This window comes from Eublepharis macularius, chromosome 2 (assembly GCF_028583425.1).
Source record: "Eublepharis macularius isolate TG4126 chromosome 2, MPM_Emac_v1.0, whole genome shotgun sequence".
Taxonomy (NCBI): Eukaryota; Metazoa; Chordata; class Lepidosauria; order Squamata; family Eublepharidae; genus Eublepharis; species Eublepharis macularius.
In genome coordinates, this window is record NC_072791.1 from 96,027,321 (window position 1) to 96,047,250 (window position 19,930).

General features: G+C 42.8%; 1 protein-coding gene across 3 annotated transcripts in view; it reads right to left on the reverse strand.

The window, feature by feature from the left end:
- Positions 1-19,930, reverse strand: part of PPFIA1 (PTPRF interacting protein alpha 1) — a 124,101-nt gene that overhangs the window by 58,097 nt on the left and 46,074 nt on the right. For all 3 annotated transcript variants that reach the window (XM_054970189.1, XM_054970188.1, XM_054970190.1), the window contains exons 10-16: positions 19,591-19,674; positions 17,706-17,837; positions 17,279-17,341; positions 16,551-16,630; positions 16,179-16,326; positions 9,468-9,691; positions 6,211-6,445 (exon numbers count right to left, since the gene is read on the reverse strand). In XM_054970189.1, the coding sequence (XP_054826164.1) occupies positions 6,211-6,445; positions 9,468-9,691; positions 16,179-16,326; positions 16,551-16,630; positions 17,279-17,341; positions 17,706-17,837; positions 19,591-19,674 (966 nt within the window). The remainder of the gene's footprint in view (positions 1-6,210; positions 6,446-9,467; positions 9,692-16,178; positions 16,327-16,550; positions 16,631-17,278; positions 17,342-17,705; positions 17,838-19,590; positions 19,675-19,930) is intronic.

Here is a 19,930-nt window from a genome sequence, read left to right on the forward strand (position 1 = left end):
TAAAGTAATATCATGGAATGTAAACGGACTTAACTCACCTTCCAAGCGTAAAACTTTTTTTCATTGGCTATCCAAGCAACGTTGTAATATAATTTGTTTACAAGAGACCCATGTTAAAAAACAAGATCAAAAGTACTTAAAAATTACAAATTAGGAAAAGAATTTGTCGCTGCAGCAAAACAGAAGGGGAGTTGTGTTATATATCAAGGAGGTGCTGCAACCTAAATGATATTTAGTGACTCTGAAGCCAGATATATTGTGGTGGAAATTATTTGGAACTCCCAAAAGACACTAATAGTAGGGATTTATGCACCAAATGGAGCTAAAGACAATTTTTTTAAAGAATTACAGAACCAATTAGACGGAATGATTTATTCACAAATAATCCTGGCAGGGGATTTTAATGGAGTGGTAAACTTACAGGAAGACAAGAAAACAAAGGGGACTCAAAAGAAACGGGGTTTACTGCCAAAATCTTTTTTTGAAATACAAAAACAAGAAAATTTGGAGGATGTGTGGAGAAGAAATAACTCCAAAGCCAAGCAATTTACTTATTATTGGGCAAGGCACTCGTCGCTATCGAGAATTGATATGATCTGAGCCTCTAAGGAATTGGCAACATGGACTAAAGAGGTTGAAATTATGCCCAAAGTAAGCTCAGATCACAATCCAGTTATGTGGAGATTTGGGAAATGTATTAAAAATTTAGATGGAGAATTAACGAAGATTTACTGCAACAGGAGGGCAATTTAGATTTGTTACAGAAAGAAACCAGATTTTTTATACAATATAATTTGGATAAATCTGTACCAATGTATAAAGTATGGGATACGTACAAAGCTGTAATGAGAGGTGTCTTAATGGACTTAAATGCGAGAGACAAAAAAAGAAAAGAAGAAAAAAGGAAAGAAATTCAGGAAAAGATAAAAATCAAAGAGACTCAATTAAAGAAAAGACCGGGAAAAAAGAAACTACACTTGGAGATAAAGATTCTGCAAGAACAATTAAAAGCAATGGACAACAAAGAATTGGAATGGGAATTGAAGAAACTAAAACAAAAAACATTTGAGGGTGCCAACAAGCCGGGGAAATATTTAGCTTGGCAATTAAAGAAGAGGAGGGAAAAAAGAGTGATAACTAAGATTATAGAAGAAGATAAGACGTTAATGGATCAATCAGCCATAAGTAGAGCATTTTATAAATTTTATGCCAAATTATATCAGAGTAAAGTGGTAAAGGAGGATAGTATTGATTAATATTTGAGCAAAATTGACTTACCAAAACTATCTGAGAAGTGGAAGTGAAAACTAAATGCTGAAATAACAGAAACAGAAATTATGGATGCAATACAGTCGACTAAATTGGGGAAGGCACCAGGACCTGATGGAATAACGGCTAAATTTTATAAAGTTATGGCAAAAGAGGTGGTGCCTTTCCTGAAAAAAGTGATGAATGGGATCTTAAAGGGACAAAAGATTCCGGAAACCTGGAATGAGGCTAATATATCACTGATTCCAAAAGAAGAACAGGACCTATGTAATGTACAAAATTATCGACCTATATCACTGTTAAATAATGACTACAAGATTTTTGCGAAAATATTGGCGGAAAGGCTGAAGGAATGGCTGGCTGAATTTATTGCAGAAGAGCAAGCAGGATTTTTACCAAACAGACAGATTAAAGACAATCTAAGGACTGTAATAAATGCAATAGAATACTATGACAGACACTGTGAAAAGGAAGTTGGTTTCTTTTTTGTGGTTGACAATTTAAATTGGAATTTTACGTTCGCCACAATGGAGAATTACAGATGGGAAAAGAGTTCATTCAAGCGGTAAGAACTATATATAAAGACCAGTGTGCAGCAATCGTAGTAAATGACGAATTAACTAAGAGACTGGAAATACGGAAGGGTATAAGGCAAGGTTGCCCATTGTCTCCACTGTTGTTTGTCTTGATATTGGAAATTTTATTGATGCAGATACAAGAAGACGACGCCATAAGAGGTTTGAAGATTAAGGGATTTACATACAAAGTCAGAGCTTTTGCGGATGATGTGATGGCTATTGTAGAGGATCCAATCCAAAATATGCCAAGAGTGTTGGATAAGATAAAAGAATTTGGTGATTCGGCTGGATTTTATGTTAACAAAAGAAAATCTAAGATATTATGTAAGAATATGGTGAAACAAAGACAACAAGAATTAACGGAAATTACCAACTGTGAGGTAACACATAAAGTAAAATATTTAGGAATAGAGCTTACTGCTAAAAATATTGACTTATTCAAGAATAATTATGAAAAGCTGTGGCAACAAATTGATAGAGACTTAATCAAATGGAATAAGTTGACTTTGTCGTGGCTAGGAAGAATAGCAGTAATTAAAATGAATGTACTTCCACGAATTATGTTTTTACTGCAAACAATACCAATAATAAGAGACAACAAGCAATTTGACAAATGGCAAAGGAAAATATCGGACTTTGTATGGGCAGGGAAGAAGCCTCGAGTGAAGATGAAAGTTATATGTGATGCCAAAGAAAGAGGGGGGCTACAATTACCAAATATAAGACTATATACCATGAAGCAATATGTTTGGTGTGGCTTAAAGAATGGATGTTGTTAGAGAATCTTAAACTCTTAACTCTCGAAGGATATAAAAAATTTTTGGTTGGCATACGTACTTATGGTACGATAAAATTAAAGCGGACTCTACGTTTCTGCATCATTATATTAGGCGAAGTCTCTTCACGGTCTGGCAAAAATATAAAAAATATTTGGATGAAGGTATCCCGACGTGGGTGGTGCTAATGGAAGCCATTGACCCGAGGATAATTTATAATAGGGAACACTGTGTGTCATATAAAGAGGTGTTGAAAATGGAGCAGAATATGATTAAGCTTAAAACAGAAGATGTATCTTATTACGGATGGTTCCAATATAGGCAGATTAAAGACTTATATATGATTCGGATCGTATAAAATCGGGATTTAAATGGAAAAACTCGGAACTGGAAGAATGTATACTACAAGAAGGCAAGAAAAAGATTTCTAAAGTTTATAAGATCTTGTTAAAATGGTATACAGAAGATGAAACTGTTAAAGTCCAGATGGTGAAGTGGGCTATAAACTGCAATAGAGACATAACAACGGAGGCATGGGAATACTTATGGAAAAATACACTGAAGATATCAACTTGTGCTAATATTAAAGAAAATGTTTACAAGATGATATATAGATGGTACTTAACGCCGAAGAAAATAGCATATGGGAATAACAAAATGTCAGGTAAGTGCTGGAAATGTAAAAACCATGAAGGTTCATTATATCATATGTGGTGGACCTGTGAGGTAGCAAAGCAGTTCTGGGGAGATATTACAGAAGCTATGACTGCAATTTTACAAATTCAAATAAATAAGAACCCAGAACTGCTGTTGTTGAATTTGAATATGGAGGGGATTCCCAGGCAATATAGAACATTACTATTTTACATGACAACAGCGGCGAGAATTTTATACGCCCAGAAGTGGAAGACAAAAGAAGTACCATCTATTGAAAATTGGATACAAAAATTGCTGTACATGGCAGAAATGGACAAAATGACAAGAAAGCTGAGAGAACAGAATCCAGAGGAATTCTTTAATGATTGGAGGAAACTAAAACAGTATTTGGAAAAGAAGTGGGACGTAAAGGGAGAAATGTGGGGGCTAGATAACTATTAATTTGGCAGAAGGGAAGAGAGGGCGATCTTTACAAGAGGAGAAGAGATAAGTTAGAAACATGATGTAATTGTTAATTTGCTATTAGGTTTTTTATAGTTTAACATATAATATCTATTTTAGTAGTATATTAGAATGAATAAGAAAAGAAAAAGAGATATAAGCAGTAGATTTAGACAGCGGGTTGGAAAACTGTTGGAAGTCTGAGATAAAGGGGGGAGGAAAAAGGGTGGGGGAATATGGAAATGAGGGTATTAATAAAAAAATTTGTAATATTAAATTTTACTCACCCAATAAAAATCTTAAAAAAAAAAACAGAAATGATGCAGAAGTTAATGGCTTAAGATTTACCTTTCTACGGTGTTTCCTTAAATCACTAGGCTGACAGATGCATGCAAAGAAGAGAAATTAAGGATAAAGCACATTTGCTGATTACTAGAAAGTAGAAAGCATTAATACAACATGAAACAAGACTGCAACAGTCATAACATTCTTTGGGGAAAGCCAAGAAACATTTTCCAGTTAGACTGTCTGTGAACGCATTATGAAGAATAAAATATACTTCTATCCTAAAAGCATTAGCATGATCAGAGGGCTCTGTTTGCAGAACTGTTCATTCATGTATGAAGTTAGTATACCACTTTCTATCAAGCCTCTTCAAGAGGCCAGGATCCTTCTTCAATAATGGTTAATTTGATAGATCTTCCTTCATTATTTAACAATAGCACTAGACATTCATTTGTACTTTTAAATATTACCCTACGTGTATAAATAAGAGTGCTTCTTGAACGTGTTGTATGAGTCCCTAAGGAGGTGCTTCATAGTAACTAAACCAGTTATTAAGTCCAGGGCAGAAATAACAGTGGGAATATTTTAAACACTGTTATGAGATCAGTAGCAGACTAAGAGCTCTCCTCTCCACTCTGGAATGTCAATTCCCTTTACATATGTTTGATACATCAATGCATTTGTTACCACACAAACATATATTTGGATTCTTCATACTAATAAAGCATTTCAGTGAACACATGACATTCTGAGCCAACTCTCTTTCCCTACAGCCACAAAGCAAATGCAGGGAACTGGTCTTTTAAAGAATGCAGGAAATCAATTCAGCTTAGGCTTTGCCCTCCAGGCCATTTTCCTGATCCAGAAAGGGGGGGGGAGTTATTTGCCCCATTTTGGAACTAGATGTACAAAAAGTACTGCACATATAGCTCCAAGTACAATAAAATGTGTAGTTCAGCCCTTTGATATGATGGAAGGTTACACTGCCCTCTATCTGACAAACATTTTATAGCTACAGGAGAAGAAGCTACAGTTTCAGTTTTAAAGTTACAGAAACAGAAGTTTTATTGTAGGCTTGTCTGTTTTTAGTGTACTCTATGAAACAGTACAAAATTTATAATATGGTAAACATGCTACTGCTCAATAAAGGTGGCTTCTTTTACATATCTTTCTTAACTACAGGACATCTTTTAAATTCAAAAGTGTAAAAATCAATATGCAAGCATGACTACACAGAAAAAGTATGCAGTCTGAATTTTGAGGCAGAAATCATATCCTACTATATAAAAGGCAAACTGTATTCCTGACAACTTATCTCCTACCCTGGTGCACCTCCAGAGGGCACTGCTATGGAGGGAAGCCCAGACGAGGCAGCCCATCCCTCCAGAGAGTGCGCCGCAGCAGGAAGCCCAAGCTGGGATTAGGCACAGAGCAGGCAGCAATGCCTAACCCCCTTCACCCAGCTGGAATCAGGTGTGGAGCAGGAGGCAATGCCTGCTCCCCCTTCACCCGGCCGGGACCAGGAGCAGAGCAGGTGGCAATGCCCGCCCCCACCTTCACCCAGCCAGGATCAATCACAGAGGAGGAGGCAATACCTGCCCGCCCGCTCTCCCCTTTATAGAGCCCGTTGTGTTTTTCCCCACAACAGGCTTTGTGACTAGTTGATTATAATTTGTGTTACCAAAAATGGTCTCAAAGATTATCTATAGAATGATCATTTTAAATTTGAAAAATGACACATAGACATTCATGCAAAATATGCAAAATTAGCTTAAGTACACTGTAGAAGAATTTCTGATGGGTTGAGAAGGAAGTGATTATCATTAGCATGATATGTTGTCAGATCAGAACACAAACAGAGGTGTGAATTGGGGGAAAGCCCTAGAAAGATTAAATACAAAAAAAAAATCTTTTAACCTTTTTTTGGGGGTGGGAGGGGGGAAAGACCTCACACAAATAGCTAATAAGCCAAGAAGATCCAGGCAGAGCCTCCAGATAAAGGTTTTGGTAAAAAATGAAATCAACAGCTGGAACACTCCACATACAGATGCAGAACCACAAAAATGTTTCAGCTCCACAGTAGGTATTAGCAGTACATAGACAACAAGAAAGAAGACAGGAGAACAAAAAAAACCTTTTAATAGCTTTCCCCTGGAAATTCCCCCATATTAATATAAAGGGGAAGGTGGGAAAGAAATACTTACTAGTGTCATGATACCTAGTCTATCTACTTCTCGAGCAGGACTGTGTGGCATTCGTCGTGGTGTAGAGCGGCCACTGCCAGGTGGAGAAGAACCAGAAAGGGAGCCACCGGTAAAGGGAGGAGGAAGAGAACTCATAGATCGAAAGTGACCAAGATTGTCTAAACTCCCACTACCAACACGACTTTCAATTTCTTCTGCTCGCTGCTCAGTGTTTTCCTTTTCTTCTTGTATAAGTCTAAAGAATTAAGAAATCATTCTGTTCATTTAAGCAAGGAGATATAACACCAAGATGAACACGAGTTACGAACTAACAAAATAACCAACAGAGCAGTTGCATGTTGTTGTTATTCTTATTATTTACTGAATTTCTAGTCCGCCCTCCCCGCAAGTGGGCTCAGGGTGGATTACAACAAACGGATAAAATACAGTAATAAATAAAATAAAATCCATAAAATCAGAGTTTCATAAAATCCAGTTTCAGCGGCATCAACAATTCCACAATCTTGCAACCCAATCCAATCTGGAGGTGATCATTGCATGGATCACTGTTGCTAGGTCGTGGGTTGATAGATAGAGTGCAAGCTGCCTGGCCTGCTGAAGATGGAAAAAGGCAGATTGGGCAACTGCCGTGACCTAGACCTCCATTGATAAGGAGGAATCCAGCGTCACTCCCAAGCTCCTGACCGATGGCATGGGCACAAGTGGTGCCTCATCAAAGGCCGGGAGCTGGATCCCTATATCCGCAGCCCCACGACCCAAGTACAGGACCTCTGTCTTCGTAGGGTTCAGCTTCAGTCTGCTCTGCTGTACTCATCCAGATATGGCCTCCAAAGCTCTACTTAGGGCATCGGGAGCAGAGCCAGGCCGGCCGTCCATCAACAGATACAACTGGGTGTCATCTGCATACCGGTGACAACCCAGTCCGAAACTCCATACCAGCTGAGTGAGGGGGCACATATAAAGATTAAATAACGGGAAAGTACCAACCCTTGAGGGACACCACACACCAACAACTGGCATGCTGACAGAGCGCCACCCTCTGTCCCCGACCATGGAGAAAAGAGACAAGCCACTGCAAGGCTGTCCCTTGAATCCCTACATAGGTGAAGCAGTGGGCCAACAATTCACAGTCAACCGTGTTGAATGCTGCTGAAAGATCTAGCAACACCAGCAGCACCGCCCCGCCCCGATCCAGCTGCCTACAGAGATCGTCTGTGAGGGCGACCAGCACTGACTCAGTCCTGAGGCCCGAACGGAACCCAGACTGGAATGGGTCCAGGACTGATGCATCTTCCAGGAAAACCTGCAGCTGCTCCACCACCGCCCATTCAATCACCTTACCTAGAAACGGGAGCTTCGAGACTGGGTGATAATTGGATGGGTCAGTGGGGTCCAGAGTTGGCTTCTTCAAAATAGGCTGCACTATGGCTTCCTTTAATGCCCCGGGGAAAAACCCGGAGCTCAATGATAAGGTGATAATTTCCTCCAATGGGCCCTGCAGCCCATCTGTGCTGGCCCACCTGGCCACGAAGGGCAGGGGTCCAAGGAACATGTAGTGGGCCTCACTAGCCGCAGGATCCTGTCAACATCCTCCTGGGAGACCAGACTGAAGTGATCTAAAATCGGACCAGAAGACGGCCAAGGGGTCTCCAGTTCCCTTACTGTATCAACCGTGGCTGGCAGGTCATGGCGGAGTGACAAGATTTTATCTGCAAAATAGCTCCCAAAAGCCTCACAGCTAATGGCCCAATTTTTATTTTGACAGTCTTCCCGCGAAAGGGAGACCAAAGTCCAAACCACCTGAAACAATTTTGCCAAGTGTGAGCCTGCAGATGCTATGGAGGTGGCATAATAATCCTTTTTTGCCATCTTCACAGCCACCACATAGGCCTTCATAAACGCTCTATAAGATGCTCTTGCCTCTCCGTCCCAGTTCTGCCACCACACTCGCTCAAACCGTCTGTTCCCACTTCATCCGTCACAGCTTCTCTGTATACCAGGGAGCCAGTCTGGCATGGGAACGGAGAGGGCAACGGGGAGCAATTTCGTCGATGACTTCTGAGAGACAGTCATACCAGTCCTCCACCAGCTCCTCTAACGAACTGCCAGGGGGCATCAGATCCTGCAGATCATTCTGGAACCCAATTGGATCCATTAGTCTCCACGGGCGAGCATAAATCAGCTCGCCACCTATGCAGGAAGGGGTTGGCATTCCCAGACCAGCCTTCAGGACAAAGTGGTCTGACCATGGCACCCTTTTTATGGCATTAATCCCCATCCCAAAGATCAAATCCAGTGTGTGGCCCGCTTGATGTATAGGAGCTGAAACAATTTGGGAGAGCCCTAGTGCTGCCATGGAAGACACTAGGTCCGCAGCCTGTGAAGAGGTGGCACCATCGACATGGACATTGAAGTCAACCAAGACCAGCAGCCTGGAGTGCTCCAGGGGCCATCCCGCTACCACCTCCAACAGGCTCGACAGGGTAGCTGCTGGTGTGCTATGTAGCTTTTCAATCTGTTCTTAGGTCCTGTGCATCTCTTTTTTTTTAAGTTTCCCAATATATATATATATATATAAAGGTGAATTAAAGAGCAGCCTAAAATGGACATCAGCGTTCTAAAAATGTATCTTAAAAACCACTGAGAAAAATGCAGGCAGCAAAGTAGATAAGTGACCCTGTAACTTATGTTACAAATAACAGGACTGAGTCTCCTACAAGCTTCTCTTCTTTGCTAACTGTATTTAGGCCTAATGAATTAACACCAGTAAAAGACAACAACTGAATTATGGCAGATACAAAGCAGTTAAACCTAGAACTATTTTTTCAAGTTTTGGCCAACTGACGAAGTGCAATAATCACATATATATACAAAATAAAAAGGTGTGTAGGCTATAATTTTTATACATTAAGAGAAAGGAATCTAAGCTACAATGACAGCCAGTTTGGTGTAGTGGTTAAGAGCAGCAGGACTCTAATCTGGAGAACCAGGTTTGATTCCTCACTCCTCCACTTGAAGCCAGCTGGGTGACCCTGGGGCAGTCACAGCTTCTTGGAACTCTCTCAGCCCCACCCACCTCACAGGGTGATTGTGGTGAGAATAATAACACACTTTATAAACCACTCTGAGTGGGCATTAAGTTGTCCTGAAGGGCAGTATATAAACTGAATGTTATTATCAAATGTTAATAATAAAAATAAGTACTAAATAATTGCAAATAAAGATAAAATAAAAAGTGATAAAAATGTAAGTCATACCTAATTTCTTTGTTGATGGCATCCAGTTGTTCCTGAAGCATCATGGCTAAAGTCTGGGCATCTGCCTGACCACTAGGTGATAGGAGATCAACTGAACTGAATACTGTTTCTCTGTCATCTTCACTATCAGAGATGTCAACGTCACTCTCAAAGGCTTGTGCAACATTTGCCAACACGCTTGCTTGTTGTGCACGCTCCCAATCTTGTTCATTAAGAGTTTGAACCTGTTTAAACACACATGACCTCTGTTTGAAATACCAATTTTTTCTACTAACTAAAAGAAATATAAAATTAATCTGACTTCATTTACATGCTGTAGGTTATCCATCAAGAAATCAATGTTTAGAATGCAATAAAACCAAAACACCAAACATTACTAGTGTAGTGATATGAACCTAACATATTTATACATCTGAAGTGAGCTGTGGCTCATGAAAGCTCATACCCTACCACTAATTTTGTTAGTCATAGGTGCTACTGGACTCTTGCTTTTTCCACTGCTACAGACTAATACAGCTACCCATCTGGATCTATATTTATTCAAAGTATGCACTACTGCATAAATTCAACATTGTAATTGCATGACAGAAATAACTGTCACTTCAGTATCTAGAGCAAGATTTTGAGTATTTTTATCAGTGCAATCTAGGTAGAGAAAAGACTTTATTCCACAGATTTATACATGCTACAGTGGACTATGTAAACCTACTCAATAGTTGCCTTTGGGGTCACACAAATCTTAGCACTAAAGCCAACCCTGTCACCTGTTTAGTACTGTGCCCAAAATCCCAGATGCAGAGCCTTAGGGTACAGTTGAAACACATTCAGCAATTAGTACTTCTGAGCTGCCCAACAGCTTACAGCTCAAGTTATGTCTACTCCAGAGTAAGTTCCACTAAGTTCAATGGAGCTTATTCCTAGGAAGGTATACGTAAGATCACGAACTACATAATGGATGTAAATGTCTTCAAACCCTTATTTTACTGCAGAAAAACAGATTTTACTTACCATAACTGTTGTTCATCTAGGTCTTCCGTGCAGGCACACATGGGACTGCGCACGAGCAGGCCTGCCGATACCGGAGATTTTTATAGCTCTAAACCACTAGGGGGCGCTCTCACCTCTAAACACGCATGCGCGGCCGCTTTCCCGCCAAAACGGCTCCTAAGAGGCGAAGCACCCCTCACATACCCTCAGTTCCTCTTTCGCCGCCCCCTACAAGGTAAGTACCAAGAGAGTCAGCGAGGAAGGAGGGCATGTGTGCCTGCACGGAAGACCTAGATGAACAACAGTTATGGTAAGTAAAACCTGTTTTTCATCTACGGTCTTCCTGTGCAGTCCCACATGGGAAGATTACAAAGCTTAATACTTGGGTGGAGGTGACGGCAAAGCATCACTCAAAGAAGGAATGTAGAACTGCCGTGCCCACCGCTGTCTCCGTTCTATCTAGGATGTCCAGCGCGTAATGCCTCACAAAGGTATACTTACCTGGCAGGAGAGACACCATGATCACAAAGGTATCCGCCGAGGCCCACGTCACCGCTCTGCAGATGTCATGAAGAGGAACACCTCTGAGGAGAGCCGCTGACGACGCCTGGGACCTGGTAGATTGGGCATGCACCTCCAAAGGACAAGGCAAGTTAGCAGCAGTGTAACAAGTTAGTATAGTCTGGACCACCCATCTTGAGATAGTCTGAGACGTGGCCCTTTTGCCCTTATTCTGTCCCGCAAAACAGATGAATAGATTAGAATCAAGTCTAGAAAGTTTCACCCTATCTAAATAGAACAGAATGGCCCTGCGGACATCTAAGGAATGGAGAGCTTTCTCTGCTTCTGAGGTCGGGACCGGAAAGAAAACTGGCAGCACCAGTTCGAGACAGGTGAAAACGAGACACCACTTTAGGTAAGAATTCAACCTTGGTTCGAAGAACAACCTTTTCAGGGTGCAGATTCAGATAAGGAGGCTCGCAAGATAACGCTAACTCCCCCACCCTCCAAGCCGAAGTGGCCGCAACCAGAAAGGCCACCTTCATAGACAAAAAACGTAACGGACAGGAGGCCAATGGCTCAAACGGCTTGGACATTAAACGAGTCAGAACCAGGGGTAAAGACCATTGTGGAACCAGAGCCCAAATTGGGGGGAACAAATTATTCAACCCTCGTAAAAATAATTTAGCAGAATAGTGGGAGAATACAGATTTCCTGTCAATCGAAGGGTGAAAGGCAGAAATAGCTGCCAGATAAACCTTCACTGAAGTATTGGCCAATCCCTTCTGTTTCACCTCCCACAAAAATTCCAATATATCAGAAAGGGAGGACAGAAAAGGGTCCAAATCCCTCTGCCGACACCAGGCAGAAAACGTATCCCACTTAAGGGCATAGGACTGCCTCGTAGACAGACGCCAAGCATTTAGTAAAACGTGAGTCACAGCCAAGGAAAAGGCACCCCCGGTCTGAGCAGCCAAGCTGTCAGTTTGAGTCTCCCGGTGTCGTGGTGAAGCACCCCCTCGCAGGACAGGAGGTCTGGAACCACCGGGAGACTGATCGATTGAGTCTGTAGACTCAGGAGAGAATGGAACCAGGGTTGCCTCGGCCAATACGGGGCCACCAAGAAGACTGACACCCTGTCTCTCTGGATCTTGCTGAGGACCCTGGCCAGAAGTGGGAACAGGGGAAAGGCATAACACAGGGGACTCAACCAACCTAGTTGAAACGCGTCCCCACGTGATTCTGGGCCTACGCCTCCTCTGGAGCAATAACATGGGGCCTTGCGATTCTCCACTGTCGCAAAGAGGTCCATCTCCGGGGTCCCCCATCTGGAGAAGATTGGGGTGAGATACTTGTCCTGGAGGGACCACTCGTGGTTGTCCCTGTGGAGCCTGCTCAGGTGATCCGCCATGGAATTCTCCACCCCTGGAATGTGTACTGCATGCAGCCACACAGCGTGATCTATGGCCTACTTCCAGAGCCTCATCGCCTCGGTGCAGAGCGCCACAGATGCAGTGCCACCTTGTTTGTTGACATAGAACATCGCCGTCGTGTTGTCTGTCATGACTTGGACGGACTTGTCCTGCACGACATCTGAAAAGGAGATCAGGGCATATAAAATTGCCCTCAACTCAAGAATATTAATATGCTCCTTACGTTCAGACTCAGCCCACAAACCATGAGCATAAGATCCTGCACAGTGAGCCCCCCAGCCAAACAGGGAGGCATCCGAAGTGACAGACAGGTGAGTTTGTCGATGTCCGAACTCCACACCTCTAAACAGGTTAGCATCCTCCAACCACCAGTCTAAAGAGGACACCACCACGGCCCGGTGAAAAAACTGAATTGAACCATAGTTGGAGAGGCCGCATAAATAACCTGGCCAGTGGGACCACCGCAGTTGTAGAGGTATGCAGCCCAACAGTGTCTGGATAAACCGGACAGACTGAAAACGACACCTTTTAAGGGTAGAAATGAGTCTCTTGATCTTAGATACACGATCCACAGGCAAGAAGCCCGCATTTCTTACACCATCTAAGATTACACCTATGAACTGAATGGAGCGTACAGGAATCAGTTTAGACTTTTTTTGATTAACAAAAAGACCCAAATGCAGACATAAAGTCAGCGTGAGAGACACTTGATTAGACACATCCGTCTCAGAGTCGCCAACCAGGAGCCAATAATCCAAATATGGAAATATGCGACAGCCCTGAAGGCGCAAGTGAGCCACAACCACTGCCATGCACTTAGTAAATACCCTAGGTGCAGTGGCTAGCCCAAAGGGTAAAACCCTATATTGAAAAACTCGTTGGTCATAGACAAAGCGTAAAAACTTCCTATGTTCAGGGAAAATAGAAATATGAAAGTATGCGTCCTTCAAATTCAGGACTGCAAACCAAGACTGCAAGGGCAGTAAGGTCAATACCATTTGTAGGGTAACCATCTTAAATTTACAGATTCGTATAAACTTGTTCAAGCCCCTAAGGTCCAGGATAGGTCGTAGCCCACCATCCTTCTTTTCCGCCAGAAACAGGCTGGAATACAATCCCAACCCAGCTGAGTCAACAGGAATCTCCTCTATTGCCCCTTTCTGTAATAGAGCAGAAAGCTCTCCTAAGATCTCGGATCGTGGAACGTCCGAAGAAAAGACAGGGAGATGTAAATAAGGTAAATCAACAAATTCAACTTTATAACCAAACTGGATTATAGAAAGAACCCAAACATCTGAACAAATCAAACACCACGAACTCAAGAATGCACTAAGCCTGTCCCCAAACGTGGGGTCAGGTCCCTGTGATTGTCAGAATCGCTTGTGCAATTGATTTTGGTCCTTGGCCTGATGCTGTTGGGAACCAGGCTTAGGACGCTGGCCCTGCCTCCGTCTAGGAAAAGCAGACTGCGGGCTCTGATAGTTTCTGTGAGGCTGGTAAGCATACCCTTGATAGGGCTGGTAGCGGTGTTGTCTGCCATGCTGGAAGGAGCGGTAGTATGGACGAGAAGACTGTTACGGGGCCTGGTGCAGGACCCCATACGAGCGGGCAGTCAGGCGATCAGTCCTCTTTTTGGACAGATATTCAACAGTCTTTTCAGAAAACAGTGTGGTGTACTCGAAGGGTAAATCCTCCACCTTATTTCTCGTCTCTGCAGGAAGGGCAGTCGTGCGAAGCCAAGCATACCTGTGCAACACCACAGCTGAGAGAAGCGATCTGGCGGAAGTGTCCGCCATACTCCTACCAGCATTGATCTGATGCCTAGACAGGAGAACAGCCTCCTCTTGTATAACTCGAAGTAGAGTATGCTGTTCCTCGGGAATCCTCAGGAGGAAAGACACCACCTTCTTCCATAGAAAAAGCTGGTAGGCTGCCATCATAGCTGTGTAATTCGCAACCTTGATGCCAATCGTTGCAGAAGTGTACAGCTTCCTGCCCATGGCGTCGATTCTTCTGCTATCCCTGTCAGCCGAAGCCGACATCGAGCCCTGACGAGGTCGAGCCTGGATTTCCTCAGTCACAAGTGAGGATGGGGGCGGGTGCACTGCAAGGAACGAGTGTACATCATCCTTGGTTCTATAAAGACTCTCCACTTTCCTATTAGTGGCCGTAGCAGACGGAGGTCTAGTGTGCAACTTCTTCCAAAGATCAGCGAAACCCTCAATAAGGGGAAAAGCAATCGAGGGCGTCGAACCCGAATAAATACGTTGCAGTATTTTATCAGTGAATTTGACTCAGTTGACGTAACTTCCAAGTCCAAAGGCTTAGCCATTCTTTGCAGAAGTTCGTTATAGGCCCGATAATCATCAGTGGGCGAAGCCTCCTCCGAGGGCCCAATCTCCCTCTCAGGTGAATCTGATAGCGGGGATTCGCTGTATCGAGCACAGATCCGAGGAGACACCACCTCTGACGGACGAGGTGTTCGATCATATCCAGTGTAGGAACCGGCTCTAAAAGAGGGGGACAACGAGACCCCTCTGTACTGTCGGTCCGAATAGTACGAGCCCTCTCTGTAGTGGGTAACTGGCTCATCTCAACGCCGACTATCCTTGGAACGGCTCTGGAAGGAGCAAGGGCTGCTCCGACGATCAGACCGACTCCATTGACTCCTCACAGAACGAACCGAGCCCAATCCGTAAGAAGCTGATCGAGGCCGACCTGATGGTGTAGGGGGCTTCTTGATCGGAGTCACATCTTCCTCCTGGGTCACCCTTGCAGGAGGGGTCTTAGAAGAAGGGCGGTCAGTCGACTCCTCACGCCTCTCCGAAGGGGCAGAAACGGATTCAATCGGAACCGACGGGGGAGCAGCAATCAGGCTCTCCAACACCGCCCTGTCATACTTGTTGGAGTGTTTACGTTTCTTCTTTTTCGTTTCAGCATCGGTTCCTGTTTTCGACTTCGGATCCGATGTCTCCTGAGAAGCCGGTGGGGTCATCCTCGGAACCGAGGAAGTCTTACTTCCACGGGCTCCACGGCTAGGTGAAGTCTGAACGGTCGAAGAGGTCGAAGGAGGTCGACTCCGAGAAGGTCTCAGAACCGAAGCGGTCGGTTCCAACGAACTCCGTGCTGTGGCTGTTTTCCCGGATCTCGACTCCGATCGACTCGGGGACGGTTGGGAGCGCGGAGTCTTGGAACCCGACGCCTCTCGGGGAGGATGAGAGGGTGCAGACGGAGCAGAACAGGATTTCGGTGGGGAATCCTCAACAGACATCACACGCTGCCAGAGGGAGGCATGCAGGCGATCCGGTCGTTCCGCCCTGGCCTTGGAGGTAAACGCTTGGCAATGTTTGCACGCTTGAGTATTGTGCGTTTCTCTAAGGCAGTATAAACAAACAGAATGACCATCTGACCTTGTCATTTTGTGATCTCAGGTCTCACATCGCTTGAACAAGGCTGTCTCCGACATCGCGTACAAAGGAAGAGCTGTAAACCTCAACGATCGGCGGCGAAAGAGAAACTGAGGGTATGTGAGGGGCGCTCCGCCTCTTAGGAGCCGTTTCGGCGGGAAAGAGGCCGTGCATGTGCGTTTAGAGGCGAGAGCGTCCCCTAGTGGTTTAGAGCTATAAAAATCTCCGGTATCGGCAGGCCTGCGCGTGCGCAGTCCCATGTGGGACTGCACAGGAAGACCGTAGATGAACTCATCTTGCACAAAGGCATGGAAGATTTTCCGAAAGGACAAGAGTGGCTTTTAACAATGTTACTCTAACAGTATTTTTAAATGCTTTCCTACCTTTGAAGGCTCATCTCGCAAAGCTGCCAAACGTCCTTTCTGTGGACGTCTTAACACAGATGTGCTGTAAGAATCTGTTTGGCTGTCAACAATGGCTGCAGGTGCTAGTGGATATCTAAAATCTGGAACACTGCCCAAATGTGATCGACTGAAAGAAAAGTAGATAGCATCTTGAGCGTTACTGGACACACTGTTAAGTGTTTTACAGTGATATCCTGAGCAGAGTTACTCCAGTCTAAGCTCACTGAAATCAATGGGCTTAGATTGGAGTAACTACCCTTAGGGTTTCACTGTTAGAGATTTTAAAAAGGGAGTAAATTTATTCATTAATTTAATAATCTAGCATAGAAATATCTTCATTAAAACCTATACCTATGGTGAAGGGAAGGGCCCCTGATTCTCATTTGATCATTTTCAGTCCTCACTGCTTCAATGTTTAATATTAGCTGATCCTGCAAAGAAAAAGAAGTTCCAAATAAATTCATTTTACTATGTTTTCTCCAACATAAGCACGCACATTTGATGAGAACATACACTTAGCATCAAAGCAGTTTCAAATTCCCTTGTCTAACCACCACTTCAATGAAAAAACAGAACTTCAAAATACTCTTGAAAAAACAGCTACCCTTTATTCTTCATTTATTTCTAGAATGGCTCTGAATAAATGCACTAATACCTCTGATTTGTAAGCATAATTTTGAGGAAACGCTAGTGAACAAGGATTATCTTAGAGAATACAAAAAAGTGGGTTCTATTTTCATTGCTGCAAGGTGGGTAAAGCCCAAAATTCTGGGAGCAGTTCTAAACACAATAAAAAGCTACTGTGTATGTATCATTCTTATTTATTCTAATTTAGTAATTTTAAATAAGCATGTATTATCCTTATGCACTAGGTCAGCATAAGATTCAACAGCAAAATCGAGTTCTGAATTCTTGCCTAGCTTTAACACAAATAAATAGTGAAATAAAAATATCTCCCATGTGTGTTCTTAATGTTAGTATTAGTAATCATTTATAAAATGTAAAAACTTTATAAACGAATGCATTTTAATTACATGACAGCTATATTATTTTATAGAAGTTTTATTTTCAGCCAATACCTTCTCATTTTGAAGTTCCTCAACTTGTTTCTTAACATTTTCAACTTCACGAAGAAGGGCATTCTGAAAAAACCATTAATTCACAACATCATTACTAGTTAAGGGCTTCAATTCTTGCCATTTTCAAGTTCAGAAGTTTTACTACAAAGATATATATATAGCTACTTCTGAAATACATTGGCTTACTTTATTAAACTGTCTGGCTCCTTTCTTAAGGCAAGATTCCAGAATATTTAATAGATAAGGTTCTCTATCTGGTTTTGATTTACAATCTAGCACTAATGTGCAGTTCTTCCTGCTATTTATATCATTCTCCAACTGGTTATTGGTCTCATTATTAAAAAGGTGGATAAATATCTATTTAAAAACATACATTGTTACAGGAAATTACTACATTCCAAATAATAAATATAGCATTTGTGATTACTTTATCTTCTAGAGCAGCCATTCTTTCTTTAAGATGAAGCTGAAGTCTCTCATTAGATTCAGACAGAAGTTTGTCAACAGTATCTGATAAACGTTTATTATGTTCCTCATTCATTTTCTCTCTTTGTCGAGCCTAGAAGGACACAGTAAGAAAAAATAGTTCATACATTTAACCTTCCTACTATTTTTATATACATAGAACAATCAATGATTTCAAATAGTCTCACTTACAGATATAGTAAAGAAAACAAAATAATCATGTTGCATTTATTTCCTTGGTTTTCTACAGCATAATGTATAAGGTTTTCCAAAGCCTACACGTTTTCCACTACCCAATGAGAATTAAGATTGGGCCTGTCCAAGGAAAAAAATAGCAGTCCCGTGTGGTATTTTGAAGTCTCTCAGGAGTCCCAGTTACTGGTTATTTTGTCAAACGATGAAAGAGGTTCTTTCCATTAAAAATGTTATAAAATAAGCTATTTTAGTTATAAGTGGCTGACTGTTCTAAGAGGGGCGGAAAAACACAAGAACAATGTTTATTTGCTCTGTGGTAGTTTCCTTTTGTTACATTCTGGAAGAGGAACTTTCCACAGGAATGTGTGAAGAAAGGATTTATTTGGAGATGTTACAGTATGTTGATAGCAATTCTAGTCATTAATGTATTTTTTCTACTTTTTTATTTAAAACAAGGCCAGCTGCAACACCTTCTTGAGCAGTTGCTTGAGCATGAGCCAAGAGAACTTGTTCTGAAGTGTGTAGCTACTGCCTTTGAAAGAGCCAGGTGTAAAAGTTTGCACTGGGCCTGAGTTAATTTATATTGTTTTTTCTTGATGTTGCAAATTGTTTTGGGTACCACTGGAGAGAAAAGTGGGATATAAACATTGAAATAAATCAGTTAATCACCTATCAGGTAAAGCTTATCTAACCATTTAGTTTAATTGTACATGGAATACAAGCTATACTTGTCACTAGGGGTGTGCACTCCAGGTTCCCGATTCAGAAAAAACGCACGAATCGGACCCGATCTGTAAAGATTCAGGTTTTCAGAATTGGGGTCAGCATGCTGTCCCTGTTTCGGAACATCCAAATCAAAGCTTCCCGAAGCGATTCAGGTTGCTTTGGGAAGCTTTGGAGCCCTTTAAACTTCAGCTGGCCCATGGGTCAGCTGAAGATTAAAGGGCCTCCTGGGCATGCTGAAGGCGGGGAGTTTAAAGGGAAAAACGCTCCCCACGCCATTTGCAAATGGCATGGGGAGCCTTCTACCCTTTAAGTTCTCCCCCCTCCCTCCAGCCAGCTGGAGAGGGGAAGAGCTTAAAGGCTAGAAGGCTCCACGCCCCGTTCACAAACGAGGCGCGGAGCCTTCTACCCTTTAAGCTCTTCCACCATGCCTCCAGCCAGCTGGAGAAGGGAAGCGCTTAAAGGCTAGAAGGCTCCGCACCCCGTTCGCAAACGAGGTGCTGAGCCTTCTACCCTTTAAGTTCTTCCCCCGTGCCTCCAGCCAGGTGGTTGCTGTGGCAGCAGAGGAGGTGTCATGGAGCCGGCTCTGTGCTTCCCTGCTGCCCAGCTGATTGGCCTCCCCTCTCCCTGACTGCCAGGTAAGTGGGGTGGGGGTGGGGTGGGGGTCTCCCCCAGGGGGGTGGGGTTTTTTGCTCCCCCTCACTTCAGTATGCTTCGAATCTTTACAGAGCATACTGAAGTGTGATAAATACCAGAATCTCGAAACAGCTTGCTGCTTTGGGATTCTGGTAATTCCGGATCTTTTATTCTGGTAAACCTGAATTTTTTTAGCAGTGCACACCCCTACTTGTCACTATAAATGTTACCATAAAGTTAGGCAAACAAACAAAAATTAAAAGACAGACACTGGTTGTCACTCCAGTACATACCCTTAGCAATTCCTGGTTCTTCTCCTCCAGCTGTGCTTCCATCTGCCTCAATCGTTCTTCAATGTTACCATGCCTTTCTTCAGCCTGTCATTTTAAAAATCATACTGTAGTGAGAATCTCAATGTACTAGAGAAAAAAATTAGCAAGCAAGCGTATCATGCTTTATGCAGTTTTGTTCACACACAGCAAGATGTTTAATTGCCAATTCCCAGCAAACAAGGGATGGATTCATGTATCAATGAGCAATTAACCCTTGCACTCCGGAACATCTTGCTTTGGTGACTGATGGTAACTGAAAGTCTCAGCATAAGAGACTTAGCATTCACATTTCTTACAACAA